We start from the raw sequence: 20,518 nt of genomic DNA on the forward strand, positions 1-20,518 counted from the left end.
CGTTAAAAAAAAAAAAGTTTGCAATAGTAAAGACAAAATGCAATGTACTCTCTGGCCTTGAGTTTGACAGCTGCGGTAGTACTACTGCCTATAATATTGTGATTTACATAGAAATTGTGCATAATTATGCACTAAATTTACTCTTCCCATCGTTTCCCATCGACGCGCGGTTCACTCACATTCCTCACCCCTCCCCGTGGCTGTTGTGGCGGTCACATGTCAGGAAATCTGCCAATCAGCGCGCAGCTCCCAGCGCAGCCCCGCCCCGCCCTCCCGGCGTCTCTCTTCTCTCCACTGTGACGACGCCGCATTTCGTCCTCCAAACTTCGACATGCGACAAACTTCCACCGGGGGGGTTGTTTTGATATCCCCCTCTCACGGGATGAAAAGAAAATAAATAAACTTTCCCACTCTGTTACTTTGACGCCGAGGATGTTCGATGGGATTTTGAGAGCTCAGACGCCACACACCAACGAGGACTTCCCGGGAGTTGTGAAGCCGAAAGGAGCAACTTTTGACCAGCGACGGGTATCGCTCCGGACTAAGCAAGCTAACTGAGCTAACCCGTTAGCCGCGCGTGCGTGTGTAGAATTCAGTGGAAACTTCTTGGCAACGTCGCCAACTAACAGGGGGTGCAACCCCCCACACAACTAGCAGCGTTATCATGGCTGGGTGACAGTAAACGTCGACTTTGAGAACGAAACCCGTCGCTGGGCCGCCGCATCCTTATTCCCGGAGGCAGGTGCACCTCCAACCCGCGGCACCTGTGACGGAGCCTCCGCAGAGTCGGCGCTGCTAGCTTTAGCTTTAGCATCGAGCACAAGCGCGACACTTTGTTAATGTCCCCCCCCCATCGGCGTTTAAACTATTTAACGCCGGGAATGCACATTACGTTGAAAAACTCGAGCAACTAGATAAGGGTGCATTTAGTTCACTTTAGGTGGGCGTTAAACAAGCCACTTGTAGCCGGGTGTCGACGGACTCTTGAGTGTGGGATAAAGTTACGGTCCCGTGTGGGACGCTCGTCGCCGAGGGACTTTGGCCAGTGTCAAAAGCTCAGGCGGGGAATTCCCCTCCTTTTCAAGCAGCAAACATGCAGCGCTCCAAAAGTTACCCTTTGCTTTTCTAATTTAGTCTCTTGAGCCCGCACCCTATGGTGCCATTACGGCCACCGAGAAATGGATGTCTCGCAGGCCGCTTTCCCAAACGGTGAAGGGCGGCCGGGCGTTGGTGATGGTGATGGCGGCGGTGGTAGTGGAGGGAGAAGGGAACATGCCTGGACAGACTGTCCCACTCACGCGTGGGCTCATTCGGCCCCGCTGTGCCCGACCCGGTCGCTGTGGACGGCCGCGTACGACTACGAGGCGAGCGGCGAGGACGAGCTCAGCCTGTGCCGCGGCGACGTGGTGGAGGTCCTGTCCAAGGACGCGGCCATCTCCGGCGACGAGGGCTGGTGGACCGGCAAGATCAACCACCGCGTCGGCATCTTCCCCTCCAACTATGTCACCTACCAGCCGGCCATTTACCGCCTGCCCGTCAACAGCGTGCGAGAGCGGGTCCCCGCCTCGCCCGTCCAGATCCCCTTCACCGAGCTGGTGCTGGAGGAGATCATCGGCGTGGGGGGCTTCGGCAAAGTCTACCGCGGCACATGGAAGGGCCAGGAGGTGGCCGTGAAGGCGGCCCGGCAGGACCCCGACGAGGACATTACCGCCACGGCGGCAAGCGTCAAGCAGGAGGCCAAGCTGTTCGCCATGCTGCGGCACCCCAACATCATCAAGCTGGAGGGGGTGTGCTTGGACGAGCCCAACCTGTGCCTGGTCATGGAGTACGCCCGAGGGGGCACGCTGAACCGGGCGCTGACTGGGAGGCGAATCCCGCCGCACATCCTCGTCAACTGGGCTGTGCAGATTGCGCGGGGGATGCACTACCTGCACGAGGAGGCCGTCGTCATCCACCGAGACCTCAAGTCCAGCAACAGTAAGAACACGCCTGGGGCTCGGGGTCACCAAGGTCACCGAGCCTTATTTCAACTTAAATAATAGCAGCACACTCAATGGCGTATTTTACATTGGGAAAGTCTCATGGTGGTGGTTACAAAATTTCTGGAATTTTCAAAGTTGGAAAGTCTCCATGGGAATAAATGGAATAAAACAGGTACACAATTTTGAAAAACAAACAAACAAACATCATTTAGTTACAGGAGTAACAATGGATTAATTAATCGATTAAGGTACAGTTTTCAATTTGGAAAATTTCCCAAATTCCCCACGAAAATGTTACCAAAACGGTTTGAAAATTCCAGAAATTTACCACCCCATTGCAACGCTACTCGCTGCTTTCTCTCTTACACAACAAATTGACAAATATCTTGATTTGAAATCAAGGAAACTATTTAAATGAGTATTGAATTTATTTTTAAAAAGGGGCTTCGGAAACTGTATCTTTGTCCAATTTGGAACATGAGATGCAGATGCAATTGAAGTCAGTGCATGTGCGCGTGTGTCGAGAGGATGTGAAATGAAGTTAGTTTGCGCAGCTGGGATGCTCCCCCCACCTTCTACTTTAGCAAACACACTCAGTCAAGCACACCTTCACAGACCCCCCTCCTCCTTTACCCCACCCTCTCCACTCCAACTTGAAAATGTTGTTCAAATAGATGCAGTGATTGAACAAACGTAAACACGTGTGTTCGTGCCACATGAGCAGAGCGGACAGCGGACGTTCCTAAGGCAAGTGGTGGCAGGTTTCAAGACCAGTTGAAGGGTAAAGCAATTGATTAGGCCTCAGTATGTGTGTCGGTATCATAAATGATTGTCGTCAATGAAACAAAGGATGAATTCACATTAGCACCATTTGGTACTTTTTAATTGAACTTTGTTTTACATCCTTACATCCGGTAAGCTAATTCTAGCATGGAGAAGTGCGATCGGATGCTTTCAGACTGACTCTGGTCGGGTTTGGAATGGATTTAGTCAAGAGTTATTTGACCCCCATCAAGTTTTAATTCATTGAAATATCGAATAGATTGTCATCTGATTGGCGCTCTTCTTAAGCCAGGTTCAAGGTAACAAAAACCAATCACAGCTCTCCTGTTTTCTGGGTTTGGTGAACTTTGGTCATGTGATGTTCGCAAGCTGAGCCATCAGGCACTGTGATGTCATTTTCAGTCGACAGCAAGTGGTGAAATTGCAGCTCAGATATTCATCAGAATAGACTACTATAGTGGGCTGCATATAACGTTATTGTAAAGAAAAGTGTTCACTTGAGAACCTGTAAGTGAGTAAGTGGGTTGTTCATACATTGCAACAGGTCTGAAAAACTGCAGTTCCTCAACTGAATAATGAATGAAGAATCCAGTTTGTGTCCTTGCTAACGCCAGCTCCTTCAAACTAGTTGTTCGTTTGTGTAATGTGACTCCAAACAGACTCTTTTCACAGACTCTTATCAGCCCTCAAGCCATGATGGTCCCAGTGGCTTTGGTGGAAAATTATGTTCCTTCACAAGCTTCAAACCAGGTCATTTACTGACAGCTAAAGTTGAATTCAAGACAACTGTGTTTGATGTTTATGACGTAATAAACACACTTGTTTCTCCACTGCTGTGGAAATATAGATAGTCTGAGTCAAACGCATAACTACGCAATAATCAATGGAGCAGTCATAATAACAATTCACTTTTAAATCAAGATGCTTTGTGCCAGTGTAGACCTTAAAGATGGCAAAGACTTGCGTTAATTAGAGGCCAGATGGAGAGAAAAGACTTAAACTGTCGCGGCTAATCGGGTGTTTAGCGAATATAAACAAACCCCCGCGCCGCCCCCGCCCCCTTGAGCGAACGCCGAGCTGCTAACACACAAGTCGATGTGTTTGTCCTGCCACTTCATCGCGACCTCCACCGGGGACTACGGGCAACAGTGAAACTAACATGCCATCATTGGGAAGTTTGGATGTTGAAAGTGAACACAAGCCAGTTTTAAGAATCATTTGTAATTGTTGTTTTTGTTAAATCTGATATTTCAACAGGGTCGTGTTGACAGTGCAAACTCGCACTGTATAAAGCTGATGTCTAGCTTTGTGCAGTCAGACTTGACTTGCTGTTGTTAAGACAGTTCAAGGAGACTCTTAGTAGTCAATATATGACTTGAAAATAAGAATGTTGTGTGCTGTTTGAGGCCAAATGGAGTTCAGAGAAAGATTCTCTTGTACCCACTACCCACACTGGCGCACCCTGTGGTGTGTTGAGTGGTTTTCCCAGCAAAAAAAAAAAAAAAAGCGGGAATAATTTAACTTGGACAAGTTCCTGGGACGTTATTGTTTGTTGTATTTTCGGTGTCGTCGGGCTGGGCAGAAAGGCCCGCCTCCATCCACTCGCTCGGCCCGTCATTTGATCGACTCCCAGTGTATACATCTGCACGCCAGACAAACATGTCGCTATTTGATCAATGATTAGCCTGTAAAGTAATATGTTGGAAGTCAGCAAGATTTGCCCAATCTCCTTTTGTGTTTTTCCTGCTAATCTGTAAAATCCCGGCCCGCGGGGAGGAATGTTGCTAATGAGGGATAAAAGCTTAACATACGTTTGCACAATGGACTGGTCAAGCAGCGGTTGCTAGGCTACTGCGGCCCAAAAGAATGGCGAGGACTCGGAGGGTCCCAAAGCCCTCGTTTTGTTTTGTTCCGTTCATATTTAATCTCCCAGAGAGCAGCGCTACTCTTTTATTGCCACAAACTCGAGGGGGTTAGCCTCCTTACTCGCTTATTTTCCCTCATTCCCTTGCCATTCGTCCCCTCCCCATTATACCCCTTTATTATTTCCCTCCGTCTGCTTTTTGGCCGAGGCTCTGTCTATAAAAAACCCCAAAAAACTTTCAAACTTTTTCACTTTTAGCGGATTTGACTATTTTCCCAGTGCAACCTAAGTTAAAAGTGAGTTTAGTTTGCAAACAATGATTGGCCATCCATAAAGAAGTTTGTTTTCAAATGAATGTGAAATTGCAAAAGCAAGATTTATAGAAGGTAGGTGCACCCCAGTTATCAGTGAAAAGCAAACTTTGGGAATTGAGTCCCTCAGCTTAAACTGTTACAATCATAATTTATTTATTTATTTTTTAATTCTCCCGGTACTGTTATAAGGGGACATAAAATAGATGATTCATTATTTAATTATTTGTATACAAATAGCCTCTGCCCGCCCAACCATCAAGTTTGACATTACGCAACCAAGTGAATCGTTTGTGAGTTGACTTTGGGAGAAAATGTGTCTGCATGAGTCATTTAGAATTTCAATGTTTTCTATTAGCTGCCTCTTATGCTGCATTCAAGGATGGTCGTAAGTCGGACTTTGCCGAGTTCAAACCAGGAAGTGTGTACTTGCACTCAGAAATTCCACTTGCGAAGTCGGAAGAAAAATGTGGCGTCACTCTGAATGGCAAAATACAATTTACTCGAGTATAAAACTTTCTTCATTCATAAATATTTGACATAACTCCACATAACGCAACGTACGTGACAGTATTGCCGCTATCTCCCTGCATGAAATTATATGGTCAACTACTAAACTGGAATGCTTATGACATAAGATTAAAACTATACATGAAGCAAAATTGCAAAAAGATAAGTTTTCGAGAGGTCAAAATGAGTTTTGAGTACCAAAATAAAAAACAATTTATCACTATCCGCCATTTTGGTTGTTTACATTCGCCTCGAACGCTTTCATTTTGGAACTGGGAAAAACTAACTCGGATATATAAGAACCACAAATGAAAGACTGAAACTTGGCCCAGAGCCATCAGGCAGATCCCGTCTTTAACGTTGACATTTTGCATCTTGATTTGACTCATTTGGCCATGTTTACTAAGTTGACTATGTTCCCCCCTTGTTTTATTTTATTTTATTTTATTTTATTTTATTTTATTTTATTTTATTTTATTTTATTTTATTTTATTTTATTTTATTTTATTTTATTTATTTATTTATTTTCTTTAAGTCCAGCAACATCAGGTGGATTATGACACAGCAATTATGCAATTCACATACTCCACATTTTTCCACAAACAAGCCGGCCGCTCAAATCTGATTGGTTGGATCCATGCCATGCTTTCGTTCTTGTGAGATGTACACATCTGTTAAGAGATGAGGTATGAGGAAGCAAAATAAGGCCGGGGAGATGCTCGCCGCTTTATAGTTTTTGTTTTGAAGGTATGTAAGACCGCGTTCATACAAACACATATGCAGTTGAGCCTTTTATCGACAACCAGGTTGCTTTTAAATCTGCGGAAAATGACTGTTTGGATGTAGGTTCTTTTTAGCGTAATGTTAACATTATTTGTATTTATTTTAATTTTAGTTATTTAGAACAGGCAGTGCTCGAGTTAGGTTGGAGTTACGTTCCTACGCTAGCGATATTATTTTTGCGTTCAAATTGTGTGAGCACAAAAACTACTTCAAATATTTATGGGGATGGGGTGAGGTTGGGTAACCACATTGATTATCAGTTAGTATTAGTTGTGTGGGGGAAAAAAATGCATGTGTAGTTTGAAGGAGCCCATTCAGAAACTTTGGCTTAAAATTGGTTTGCAGTATTGATTTTGATAAATCATATTTGTCTTTTATTTTTCATTTGATACTATAATGCCTTTGATTGGCTAAACACGGGCTTTGTGACCCCCAACAAGTGCCATTGTAATATTTTATTACACGCCTGATTGATATTCAGCATTAAATCCACCAACAGAATGTCTTGGTTAAATACCTGCGTACGTGCGGCGTGGACACAGCCTCAGTGGGAAAGTTACGGGGGTAGGGTGCGAGGTGTTGAAGGGCAATTTTTCCCACAACTCCCCCGGTGACACAGTTACTGTCTGTCTTTTCTGTGACAAGAGAATGGGGCAGAGGGGAGAGAGGAGGAACGGAGATGCTTTCACTGTGTCTTTTACGACCTCTCCCTGACTGCACCTATTGTTGCCGTGCAGGGTGAAAAGGAAAAGGGCCCACAGCTGACATGGGCTGCCCTCCCAAACAACCAATCAGTCCTATAGTCCCCCCCACAACACACCCACTTCCAGGCAAACGTAGGTGCTGCTGAATCCAAAACGGTACCAGCCTCGTACCGCTTACATTTGTCAAGCTATAATTAGCCTGGTTACGGGTTAATTTGTGCTTTATCACGCAAGCAAATTGGGAGGGGTGGAGGGGCCGACAAAGCGCAAGTGGCCATGATAGATGGATTTAGGCGCCCACTGGCCCTGATCCTTTTCCCACAGGCCGGAATGCCCAGTCGGGGAATGTTCAGCAGCCTTATTTCTGCTTACGGCAGGAAGCCCCGCGCGCTCAAGCTTAAGTATGTTGGCACAGTTAGCAAAATAACGCCACGGCAAGTTAGCGGGCAGCGGCCCGAGTTTTTACTGGGCCCGCATTGCATCAGAGCTCAGCTATGCCGCTAAAAACACAAGAAGCCTTCGCGGGTCGTGTGGGGAGTGACGAGCTGTCAGTGATGAAGATGGCCTGACATGACAGAACTAAGACCAAGTATTGGCCTGTTTCGTTATATATGATAACCAAAAAAATGATTGTTCCCAGTCCCGCATTCTTTGACTATTTTAATGTCAATGTTTTAATCTTCATGTCAATTACTCTTAAAACATGGTCATAAGAAAACGTACAGTTAGATGAACTCGTTATAGATGGTCTGTAATGATTGGTATTCATTTAACATTAGGGCTTAAAATGAGATTTCTTATAAGCAAAAAAAAAAAAAAAAAAAAAGTTTTTTTCCCCTTTTTTACCTTGAGGGGTTGAAGCAATAGTAAGAAGCGTGGGAGCTACTTTGAAGGCAGCACCTCTCGCTTCTGATCTTACCACCACCCCACCTTGAAAGATGGTTGCCTGAAGATCCCCTTTGGAAGGGGGAATTATAAGGAGGTGTGGGTGGGAGGGTGGGGTCTGCCTCAGGGGTTGTCCATCTCCAATTGCGGCCACTGTTGTCTCCTTCAAAACATGTTTTTTTTTTTTTTTTTAAAGAGTGAGAAAGTATAGACGAGATTAAATGAAAATATTTTAACAAGTTTGCTGAGATTTTGTCATTGCGTACAGTAGTCAGTGGAACTTGGAACACAACCAAAACAATAACTTTTATAAGAGCAATGAAAACACGTTTTTAGTGTGTGTTTTTTTTCAATGCATATAATGTTGCTTAGGCAACTGCTGTTTGGTCTTTTCGACATCTGAACTTTGCTCTGTTTTGTTTTCGTCTTCTTAAAATGTTTTATGGCGGCTGGCAAATTGACCACCGCTACCACTGCAGGAGAGAGCTACGGTGTATTTGCTTTTCCCTCACTCCACGTTTACATCCGGTTGCTTGGAGACATAAAAATCATGGCCGGCACAACTCGATTGTGATGTGAGGAAAAAGTGTCTGGGATTTTGTTTGTTTGGTTGTTTTTTTAAACATGACTTGATAACATTTTGGAACCAACTGAAATAGAGCATAACATCTTATTTGTTCAGGTTTTGAAATGAAAGGGTGCTTATTTGGTCAGCCTGATGGACTTTACGCAATATTTCAATTTACGTAAAGCACCATGAGCCACAACCACAACACAGGGACCAACGTGGCATGTCTATTATTATTGCCGGATTTCTTTATTATCTTGTTTATGACATTCAATTGGTTGATAATTGCAGATAATTATCGGCGGATTTCTCTTTTATCCGTTTATCTGGGTTATCAGGGTTTATCTGTTTGACGTCAAATTGATATTATCGTGCATTCCTACTTTTTTTTTTTAAATATTTTTTATTTTTTTATTTTTTTTTGGAATTCACTTTGCATTGATGTGAGCGCTGGCAGAGGAGTTGAGATACAAAAATATGAACTAGCTTCAGCCAAATCTCCAGCGTGGATCCATTTCTTTTGCATCGCTGACTGCAAGGACGAGTGAGTCTAAAAACCGTTGACAGACATTTTAATTGTTTTGAAACAGACCCTTCCCGTACCTTTTGAAGGAAACACAAACACAATGACCAAAATTCTGTTGTGTTTGTGTCGCGATAATAATACTTGCTGGACACATAGCAGTTGAGCAGGACAGTTTGACTCTCATCCACTGTGTACAAGCATACCTACGACTTTGATGACATAACGGTTTGAACAAAATTTTAGCATATTTGGGGGTCAAACCATCATGACATCAACTCGTAGTTATGCTAGTTATTGTGGCATAAACTGATTAATCTGCCACCCAATTTTTTAGGCTCTTCCATGTATTAGCATATTCCATCCCAGTGAGTGTTTTAGAGGCTTTTTGGGGTGACTGAGGCCCACACGAGTATAAATAGCAATTAGGGGACGCTGACACAGTTAGTTCTGTGGTTGTGCCAGCAGGGACACATTGCACTACTTTTTCAGCACAAGCCATGGCCGGTCGCAAGCTTCTTGTACAGAATGCTCTCTCTATTTGAACTTCCACTTTGATATGTGCACCTCAATCTCTAGTATAACATCAGGCTCGTCAGCATCGAAATATGTCCACTGACAGGAAGGGCGGACATTTAAAAGCAACATGCTGTGACAAAGGAAGTATTTTGCATGCTGTCCTATACGCTCCTCTCCTGTGTTGTGTAACCAAGCCGTCATAAGTCATGTGGACCTACAGAACCTGTCGGATGGTTGGGAACTTGAAAACAGGAAGTCTGTATATATCTGCATGGCTCCAGCGAAACCTGTTTGTAATGAAATTCCCATTGTTTGAGGTGTCGGTAGAGGATCCCCATCATGCCCCGGGCAGGTAATGGTACCACCAATGCTCTCGTTCTTCTCAACAGGAGCCGCACCAAAACACTGCTCTAGAACTGTTTTTGTATCAAAATGTAGAAATAAAAAAAACAACAACTTTGTTCTTGAGCATCTCGTTCAATCCTTAACGTGAAATCAATTAGAATAGTATTAGTCTTAATTTAGTAAGCGATCAATTGGCCATTTACGCGGCGGTTGCACTCTTTATTATTGTCCCTCGGAAGCAATATAAATGCATTTACACAGGCCTCACCTTTGACATAATCACGAGCTCATTGACACGCTCGCTTGTGTTTGCGTAAGGCTCGAACTGGCAAATGTGCTGCCATGTCTGCGTCTGCAAAGTTTGCAGTGATAACAAGAGCAAACAACTCGGTAGGATTCGTTGTCAGTGTGTTTTGAGTTTTTAGTCATATACAGAACGATAGAATAGTTAAAAATTGTGGTATTCAGTTTTGACGTCATGATTGTTCTTTTTTTAGTTGGTTTGTTCAACTTATCAGTAGATTTTAGATGTAAACATCTGTTAAATGTCTTTTACTACACTTTTTATTTGTACATCTTCAGAGATCATAGTGCTGGTTGATGGAATGAGATTTTCAAAACTAATAAATAAAATGTAGGAAGGTGTGCGCGTGAGCACGTTTTTGTGGCGTTATCTCGTCGTGTTGACTGACCTTGGACTTACTCCTCCACAGTGATTAATACACACATGGGCCCTAGTGCATTGTCTGGTTATTTGTTTATACAGTACGGTACATTTTGCGTTGTAACAATTCCCGTGGGAAAATTGCAGAGTAGAGGATGAACTGAGCACTGGTCAGATGTCTTCTCATCTTCCTGGTTCAGTGAATTAATGATGTAATTATTGTTATATATTAAGTGTTGTTCTCGTGGTTCTGGAATTGCATTGTGACCATAGCCTGAGCAGTTTTTGGCATTTATGGACTTTAGTGTCAACCCAGTAGTCATTGAAGCATTTTTTTGGTCACCTGCTTACGAATGTCGAGCAGTCAGTTGAGGGCTTTGCTTTCAAAAATCTGAAAATGTTTTGTTGTTGAAGCCTGTTTCCTTTTCTGTATGGTGACCTTGATAATGCATTCAATGTGGGTCAGTTCAGTTTAAACTGGAGCAGCACACAAACGACAAGTTTTTGGGTAGAGCACTGATGCTTCGACTCATTAACTGACCATGTTTTGAGAATAACACCCACTCATGGCTTATTTGTCACATTTTTGCTTTGACGTTCAGAGTGTTCAAACCGGTCTCTTCAAGACTCCATAGAAATCACATTTGTCTGCTTGTTGATATTCAACGTGCTACCGCTGGCGTAGACTCTCGTCTGTACTTCTCACGCAAGGCCAGGTGTCGAGTTCCAGGCGGGTTTTCTGGGTCCCCTCCGACTTTAATGTGTTTTAGCGGTTTTCGGGCCTGGGGGCAGGCGCTTTGTGGCACTGTCAGGTCTCTGCATTTACTGTAACAAATGGCCCACACACTGCTCTTGGCCATGTTGAATATCACCTATCATTTCCTTGCCCATGCCGCGTCTCTATACTCTTGCCAACATTGCTTTCACCTCAATACATTTGCAGCGCTTGTCTTTCACCAGGATACTTTGGGGTTATGGTCAAGTCATTTTATTTGATATTATAATATTGACGACGTAGGGGGGCATACTGAACTTGATAGTTTGGACTAAAAACGGGCTCTCGTTTGATGGAATTTGATGACAGCTGCTTTCAAAAATGTTTTTGAAGCCATCGTGATTATAGCTAAGACCTGACAGTTTTCTTGAAACGCACAACAGAATCCAGAGGTTTTCTGGTTTTCTTTGACACACTACTGTACAACGTAAATATTCTGACAGGGTTTTGCCGGTAAATTGTAGCATTTTAAGATGAATAATGTAAATGTAAATTTTTGGGGATATGGTCTTTAGAACAAATCTTGGAATAATTAATATTTTATTTTATGAAGTTACTGAAGCGCTGGTAGTCTAATGGTACAATTTCCGGCCAGTCCTCTAATACTTAGCCATTGACAATTTTGGATAAAAAACGAGTGGGTTGTGAGAGGAAGGGCATTGGATGTAAAAACTGCCAAGTGAAAACATGTGTGGCAATCATCAATCGTGGGACACTCCAAAAGTCGCAACAATATTGATGGACCTGACTGATCTGTTGAACAGTTGAATTTCATGTTGCATGCACATGCACAGCACCGGTTGTAATAACGACTCTCTCTCCTTTTTGTCTGCCTTCAGTTCTATTACTTGAAACGATAGAAAACGACGACATCGGGAGGAAGACATTAAAGATCACAGACTTCGGCCTGGCCCGAGAGTGGCACAAGACCACCAAGATGTCGGCGGCGGGCACCTACTCCTGGATGGCCCCCGAGGTCATCAGGATGTCTCTCTTTTCCAAAGGCAGCGACGTTTGGAGGTAGAACCTTTTTGGGTGTGATGTTCCCCATGCCAAGCCATCATTTAAACTGGAGCCGATTATATCAATCATTTATCGACATTGGTCAATATATGTAACCGATGTTAACTTTTTTTTGCCACTCTGCTCCCGTGTCTTGTCTCCTTGACGACCTGGCCTCACCTCTTCTCCTTTTCTGTTTATTTGTTGTTTTTTTTTAAATTGGGCAATTTTTAAAGTTTGCTTCATCATTCATTTTAAAGCTGTTTGCAAATATACAGTGGTTGCAAATTGAACTTTGCAATTGCTAATAAATATGACTAATTGGTATAGCTAAGATTTTTTTTTTTGTGTGAATTAGTAGTATTCTGCTTGTCTTGAATCCTATTTTGGGTTATTATAAATATTTGTGTTCATGTACAGTATATATCAATGTTCTTATTTCATATCAACTGATATATGGCTTTATTGGATGCCAGTTTTTTTTTTTTTTAATAATAATGATAATTTTTAATAATAATAACTCCAAAAATTCCATATCAATTCCATATCGGTCAGGCTCCAATTTAAACATACATTCTCCTTTCTTCAATGCTGTTCTTTGACCCCCCAGCTACGGCATCTTGCTGTGGGAGTTATTAACGGGGGAGGTGCCTTACAGAGGAATAGACGGCCTGGCGGTTGCTTACGGCGTGGCCGTCAATAAATTAACATTACCAATCCCCTCCACCTGCCCCGAACCTTTTGCCAGGCTCATGGAAGGTAAATTTGTTTTCAAAAACAACCCCCAAAATAAGAGATGAACGCTCATTTCAGCCATAACATTCGCTCCATCTGTTTTCCATTTGTAATTTTGCAGAGTGTTGGGACCAGAACCCGCACGTGCGCCCTTCCTTCTCCTGCATCCTGGAGCAGCTGTCGGCTATCGAGGAGGCGGTGATGGCCACCATGCCGCAGGACTCCTTCCACATCATGCAGGACGACTGGCGCGTGGAGATCCAGGAGATGTTTGATGAGCTCAGGACCAAAGAGAAGGTACGGCGGCGATGTTTGCAGAATATCTCGTAGGGAAGCTAGCAGAGGCCGGACGCATAACACTTGTCAGACAGCGACAATTAGGGAGTTGCATGGGACACAGGAGGTCAGCAGGGTGGCTGCTCTGTTTTACCTGCGCTTGCATGGCTTGCTTGCTACCGCTTACATTCCAAGAACGTGCATATTAGTTTCATTGAACACTCAAATTGTCGACAGGTGTGAAAGTGAGCGTGAATGCACAAAAGCAAGTTGCTTGCTGAGGTGCTTCATTGTCCTGTTAAAACATTAACTGCCATTTGGGAGGTGAGCACATCCAACGCTAAATCAACACTTGCTTGTTAGGGTGCGTTTTGCAATTTCTACTTAATTACATAATCAACTCGTAGCATCGGCACGGTCACGTGATAGATCAGTGTGATGATTGAGTGAATTAGCTACGGCATCAGCACATTTCCCGTAAGAATCCTCGAATCTCGGCTGCAGGTGGTGGGTGGCTACAAGGGCTTCGCCACTAAGCTGCTTTCCACAAGTCATCCGGTAAGGATTCTGAAATTACTCATGCTGGAGCAATACATGGAAAAAAACAATGGACAGACGGAAGAGAGCGTCAACATAACACACAATTAAGTAACACTGGATTTGAACTCATTTGGTCCCAGAAACGTATAAATACGTTTTATTTCAGATGTTTTAAGTGCCCCAAAGACGTATTCAAACGTTGTTTTTTTTATGCTAGAGCATACAGAAGGCTTTGATGCATCCAGGACCATGTTGAAAAAAAGCTCAATTGCTCAGAATTCTAAATAGATTTGTGAATAATGATGAAACTTAGCTATATTCTAATGCTAATTGCTGCAAAAAGGAAACAGATAGAAATATATATTTTTTCCTGATGAAAGAAGAGACTTTAATCTTTCTTTTGGTGGGTTCCATGTTTTTATAGCAACACAGTAGAATACAATATTCTGTGGGCCTTGCAACATCAGTCAAAATCCAGTAAAACAGCCCGGAGCGAACGGGATTGCTTCTGTGAAAATGGCTGGGAGTGAATGAGTTAATTGTGATTAATATAGATCTACAACCAAAACTCTAGATTACTGTTCATAGATGATGCCAACTCATGTTTGTCTCCAGGAGCTGCGTTCCCGTGAAGAGGAGCTGACGCGGGCCGCCCTGCAGCAGAAGTCCCAGGAGGAGCATCTGAAGCGGCGCGAGCAGGAGCTGGCCGAGCGCGAGATCAACGTCCTGGAGCGGGAGCTCAACATTCTCATCTTCCAGCTCAACAAGGACAAGCCCAACGTGAAGAAGCGCAAGGGCAAGTTCAAGCGCTCCCGCCTCAAGCTCAAGGATGGCAACCGCATCAGCTTGCCCTCAGGTTTGTCGCAATGCACGTCACACGAGATGGATCCGAGCTGTTAACTGGTGGACGGAAGTAAGTGAAGAGCAGTAGCTGATCGTAGTAGATTACGTTAGTGTGATTTTCTTATGTAAAGGTAATCAATCCTTTTATCTGAATACGCTCGCCTGTCAAGACCACATCTCATTAACTCATTCAATCCCAAAAACATGTAAATACATTTTTTAATACGTTGTCAATCACTCTCTAAAACATATTTAATTTTTTTTGAATTATTATTATTATTATTATTATTATTATTTACGCAAGAGAGTACAGAAGGCTTTGATGCAGCATCTGACATGAAGAGGTGGCTTACAGCAACAGTAGCTATTACAAAAAACGGCCATTGGGTGGCAGCATAGCATAAGAGATCCGCCAGGGCCATGTTGCAACAAGCTCTTTTTGCCAGTGTTTTCACCAGGAATGTGAATATTGATGAAACTTGTATTCTAATGCTAATTGCTGCAAAACGGAAACAGATACAAATATACTGTTTTTTTTTTTCTTGTGGGCCTTGCAAATTCAGTCAAAATTGAGTCAAACAGGCAGAGGAGTGAAGAGGGTTGCTTCAGTGAAAATGGCTGCGAGTGAATGACTTAACATCAGTTCTATATCTGTGACTGTCTGTAATTATTTGAGCTCTTTCAAGCTACATTATTTTACAAATATGCTAATGTATAACCTCCCTCCTTGACATTGTGACAAACTCCCGTCTGTCCTCGTCCATGCATTCCTGTAGACTTCCAGCACAAGATCACCGTGCAGGCGTCGCCCTCCATGGATAAGAGGCGGAGCCTTCACAGCACCAGCTCCTCCCCTCCCAGCAGTCCCACACTCATCCCCCGCCTTCGAGCTATTCAGCGTGAGTACCCCCCCTCTTTTTTTGTATTTTTTATTTTTTTTCCCCCTTCCTCTTTTTCCCAGCCAGTTCCAACCCCGAGCGAGTGACCAACCCGCACGTACGACACGGCTGCCCGTCAACTGGCGGCGAAGGGGAAACGCAAGAGGGGAACATTGGCGGTGACAAGGCGCATGTGAACAAAAGCGAGCCAGGACAGTTGTTTGAACAGTTTGCTAATGTTGTTAGTCACGCACCAACAGTCATGCAACAACTGGAACAAATTCCACTTGACCGCGAGTGATCGGCTCTGACGTGCTCACAGAGCGCCCAGATTAGCCTTTGGCGGACATCGCCCGATATGGATCACCGTTCAGCAAAAGGAAAAAAAAAAGAGGTCTTACGTAACTTCCAACAATCCAAGCTAAATTTTGGTCCTCCCTGACATGATCTCTAGTCAAGATTATCACTTCAGCAAGATTTCCTTGACAACAGTTAGTTGTTTCCTAATACCCTGCTTATGGGCGCCATCTTGCGGCGTTACAGAAATAGCTCATCCTGTTGAAGTTCACACGGGAGATGGAGCGAATCCTGAGTGGTTTCCGTCTGAAAGGCGCAGCATACTGCACACTGTGGACTGATGGCGTGTCAGTCACTCAACTCGCACATAATCCTCTTTTACATGGTTATCCCACAAAATGGCAGCATCAGTGCCATAACAGAAGACCTGGCAGTTTTCCACGCTTGCCTTTTACGTAAGGATTTTCCTATTCTGCGACACAGTAAAATACAGATCCTTGCGGCCTTTCTTCAAAATGCTTTCGCACTGTGGGACCAGTCCGTAGAATGACTACTCTTTGAACAGACACATTCATTTTTTAATATCATTTGTCCAAGCCTAATAGCATAACTGCCTGAGTTATTTTAAGCATTCTCAGAAAAGAAGAAGAAAAAACAAGTCATGATTCATCCGTGGCAAATTAATATGATCTGGATGGCTGAGAGAAAACATTTTTAGCAAGCAGATTGGTGTTCTTTTTATTATTATTATTGTTATTGTTATTATTATTATTATTATTTTACATTGATATGCTGACAGTAAGTAAAAATGATTTTGGCAGTTCTGCAATTAGGCTAACGATATTGTGAAAACTTAACATGCACATTTGCGTTTCCACGTAAGCCATAATGGAACCGTTTCCCCTCCTCAGTGACGTACCCTGTGCGGAGGGACACTTTGTTTGTTTACCAGCAGGACGTGGATCTGACCAGCGAGCTCTCGTGGTTCGGCGGTGAGGGCAAGCCCGCGTTTATCGGAAGTCCGCCCGCTAACTAAACACTTTTGGAGGGGATGTGTTTAACCTCAAAGCGGTTCATTTTGTGTGTGCATTCATGTTTGGATGTCAATAAGCTTGTTATTTTCTTTGGCCTCTGTGAACCTCCTCTTATGCTTCTTACACATCATGTAGCTGAGAAGTTTTCACAGCTATTTGGTTAGTGTAAGCAGCAGGGACAACTTAAAATGTTCTGACACATTAACTGGAATGAATCAAGAAAATTGATTGAATCGTACCACCTTACACACGAGGCTTTCATAACAGCAGCTTTCTGGCTTTTTTTCCCTTTTTCCCCCTTTGACGGGTGTCACTCACAGAAAGCGGGATTAACCAACTGATAACGTGTCCTTGGTGGTTCTTTTTCATGCTTTCATATGTCACCTACTGACGGTTGTGCGTGTCCACAGTCACGCAGGACGAGAGCAACCGCACGTGGGGTCGTAGCGCCCCCTTAAGGCCGGAGGAGTTTGATGATGTTAGGAGAGGCATCAAGAAGAAGGGGAGAACTTGGGGCCCCAGTTCAGTGCAGAGCAAGGAGCGACCCGCTGCCACAGAGAGGTGAACCCTTTTATATACTAGTTTTGGATTATTTTTTTTTTTTTAGTGGTCCTTACAGGTGTGTGTATTGTCTTCAGAGTACGTCCCCTCTCAGATGGCAGCAATCCTTGGTCCACCAGTCTGATGAAGTCACAGAAGTCTGTTCCCCTCGCCGCCCTCTTTGCTGAGCAAGGTGCGCGCTTGATTTCATTCCTGCTTGCAGTGATATGGAGCGAAATTTGCTCATTCTTCATGTTTGAGAATGTCATGCTATTTTTTTCTTTCGCAATTTTTTTATTTTTCCGTCATCTTGAGAAATTTGCCACCCTGCTTTCATCCGTCACACTGCTGTGGAAAACTTTTTTTTTAATTACCTAGTTTACTGAATATACCACAGATTTTAGTTCGAAAACATGTTAATATCATTTCAGCGAGTGTTTACGCGATAAATATTTTGGGGATATTGCAAAAAAATAAAAAATAAATAAAAATCATTATTCGCGACCTCCAGCAGGTGGCGGTAAAGACGAGGCCTTCCCTCAGGAGTGTCCCGACAGCAACTCCAAACCAAAGCAGCTCAAGTTTCCCAACCAGGTGTACCTGGATCTACCTCTGTGGCGGGACGAACAGCAGCCTCCCTGCGCCTGCGGAGAAGGCGCGCCCGGGCCGACGTCTCCGGGCGGCCCGGTCGAGAGTCCCGAGGACCCCTACACCACCACATCCACCTCCTCCGCCTCCACCACCCCGCAGCTCACGCCCACCAACAGCCTGAAGAGGACGTCGGCCCGCCGCAGGACGGATTCGGCGCTGTACGGCTGCGGCTCGCTGCTGGCCTCCGTCGCGCTCGGCTACGACATCCGGGAGGCGCTGCGGAGCTCCCAAGACGACGGCGAGCCGCCGCCGCCGCCGCGGGAGGAGAAGAAGAAGAAGGAGGGCCTGTTCCAGCGCGCCACCCGCTTCCGCCGCAGCACCTCGCCGCCGAGCGGCGGCCGCCCCCGTAAGGACGAGGGCTCGCCGGGCCACGCCCCCAACGCCAACCTGGTCTCCATGTCGGCCATCGTGGAGTGCCAGTCCACCAAGTGCCTGCTGCAGTCGGAGGCGGAGGTGTCGCTCTGCGGCCCCGCCAAGGTGGACCCCGTGCCTGTCAGTCATCACGTCGAGACCCCTCGGCCTGCCCCACCGCCGCCTACGGAAAATGAACAGACGGCGCCACCGCAAACCCAAAGTCAAGCGCCGGAGGTTATGAACCACAACACGGGGACACGCCTCCGCAGGAAAAAGTACAACCACCACGATGGTGAGTTTGATGCTGCCTGTGAGTAAACACAACTGGCACAAAATGAGGATCAGGGATGAGATTTTAACTTTTTATTCGCATAACATTGAGACGCTAAGCTAAAGTGGGCCGTGGGTTTGCAAAGAGGAGAACAGAGGTAATAATCCGACAAAAACACACTTCTCAGACAGCGAATCGATCTAATTGGTTGTGGCTAAACATGTGGGTAACAGGACTGACATGTAATTAACTGATTGGCTGTTGACCAGATAGAGATTAAAGATTCCTGACATCACATAGCTTCTGACATCACTTACCAGTTGAAACTAGATGCTGGTTACATCAGTTCAGAACAGACACTTAAATTCAGTACAAAACTGACACTTGACCACCCAAACCTAACCCTTGCATGACCCAAGTCATGACAGTTTGCGAATGTAGGGTTTCTCATCAGGATTTGTCAGATGGTCACAGACGCAAACACATTTCAAACCTATTCAGACAACTTCTCATAGTCTGCGAAGATCTTTTGAAACATTTTTTACGAACCCTGACGAGAACTCCAAATTAGCTACATTAGCATTTGTGGCTCAGATGACGACGATATATTGTGGCAGTTTAATATCGCGATATCATGATATTGCCGGTATCATTACATCCCTATTGACGACTAATAATCGGTATCAGCCTTGGGGGAAAAAAAAAATCCCATCGGTCTATCACTATGAGAGTATAAACACTCCCTTGTCCCTCTTGCACAGCTAACGGCTTCCCGAGCCTGCCTCCGCCCGCCGCGCCCAAGAAGACCACCCGAGACACGCGGCCCGTCTCCTTCTGGGCCAAGCCGCACGCGCGAGGCCTCGTGGCCCGGCTGGGCAAGAGCTACTCGCTGGGCCACTACTCGGGCGAGAAGGCGGCGCAGGCCTGCTCGCTGCTGGACATGGACGCCGAGGGCCAGAATCGCGACTGCACCGTGCCGCTGTGCCGCATCCAGAGTTCGCCGGCCAGGCCCAGCCTCTACGAGCTGGAGAAAGAATTCCTTTCCTAGCGCGCGGTCGCTTCCCGGAAGGGGCGGGGGGGCAGCGTTCAGATGTGTTCTCACTGCCACGTTAGGACAGGTTAGTCCGGAACACGGGTGTCAAACGTGTCATGATTGGAAGTGAATAATGGAGAAGAAACCACATCACCAGAAATCAGTTTGGTACGTCTTGGTTTTAAGTAGTGTTGGTCCGATACCGGTATCGGGAGAGGCACCGACACTGCATTAAAACATCGGCAACAAGTAACATTCCGATACCGTTATTTCCGATGCTCATTTAGGACGTGGTCACTGCATGCTGAGCCAAGATATCCTATTGGCCCTTGAGTGCTCTGAGCCAATGTTGCAAGAAAGAAAAAAAACAAAACTGTTTGAGAACAACACCAGTTCTATTTCGTCCCTCCCGACCGCCAGAAGGCGGTGCTTTAAGCACTGAATGTTCCTTTCGCGCATGCGCAGTTCGAGTAATGCATACCAAATTAGTCACCTGTGACACCTGGGTGACCCTAGAAGGGTATAAGTTCCGGTGTCACCCAAGGTTCGTTTCCTCTTAATCTTCTCGCGTGGCGTATGCATACGACACATTTTCGAAGAGTATAAGAATTGGATTTGTATTTATCCCCTTGACCGCGCCGCTTGGAGCCTTGTGACCGGATCGGTCGGAGCTGCGTAGTTCGCCCTCCAAAGGCTGCGGCGACGGTGTTTTTTCTTTCCTTCGTTCGTGACCCGACGTGGTCGCGTATTCTAACCTCCCGTGGGGTAGGGTTACTGACTGCATGTCTACTTTGCCGTCTAATTTCCGCGTTTACTGCGGTGTTTTGAGTTTTTTGTGTGGCTAGCCT

General features: G+C 45.0%; 1 protein-coding gene across 4 annotated transcripts; it reads left to right on the forward strand.

Annotated features, from left to right (window-relative positions):
- Nucleotides 1-281: 281 nt before the first annotated feature.
- On the forward strand, nucleotides 282-20,062 carry map3k21 (mitogen-activated protein kinase kinase kinase 21). Of its 4 annotated transcripts, none has more exons than XM_077496226.1 (11): nucleotides 282-1,977; nucleotides 12,056-12,236; nucleotides 12,829-12,977; nucleotides 13,075-13,250; nucleotides 14,385-14,625; nucleotides 15,389-15,511; nucleotides 16,699-16,779; nucleotides 17,232-17,382; nucleotides 17,460-17,554; nucleotides 17,876-18,658; nucleotides 19,399-20,062. In XM_077496226.1, the coding sequence occupies exons 1-11, from the start codon at nucleotides 1,179-1,181 to the stop codon at nucleotides 19,683-19,685; spliced, it is 3,066 nt and encodes a 1,021-aa protein (XP_077352352.1). In that variant the 5' UTR covers nucleotides 282-1,178; the 3' UTR covers nucleotides 19,686-20,062. The 4 variants fall into 4 exon arrangements, with proteins under 4 accessions (XP_077352352.1, XP_077352350.1, XP_077352354.1 ...); XM_077496224.1 differs by having other exon boundaries at nucleotides 283-1,977; nucleotides 17,873-18,658; XM_077496228.1 differs by lacking the exon at nucleotides 16,699-16,779 and having other exon boundaries at nucleotides 283-1,977.
- The last annotated feature ends 456 nt before the right edge of the window (nucleotides 20,063-20,518 follow it).

This window comes from Festucalex cinctus, chromosome 14 (genome assembly GCF_051991245.1).
Source record: "Festucalex cinctus isolate MCC-2025b chromosome 14, RoL_Fcin_1.0, whole genome shotgun sequence".
NCBI lineage: Eukaryota > Metazoa > Chordata > Actinopteri > Syngnathiformes > Syngnathidae > Festucalex > Festucalex cinctus.

Excerpts from the sequence above, each read along its gene's own strand:
- map3k21 (XM_077496224.1), top strand. The coding sequence starts at position 1,179 with ATGGATGTCTCGCAGGCCGCTTTCCCAAACGGTGAAGGGCGGCCGGGC. Across the intron at positions 1,978-12,055 it reads AGACCTCAAGTCCAGCAACA|TTCTATTACTTGAAACGATA; the intron begins GTAAGAACACGC and ends GTCTGCCTTCAG. Across the intron at positions 12,978-13,074 it reads TTTTGCCAGGCTCATGGAAG|AGTGTTGGGACCAGAACCCG; the intron begins GTAAATTTGTTT and ends GTAATTTTGCAG.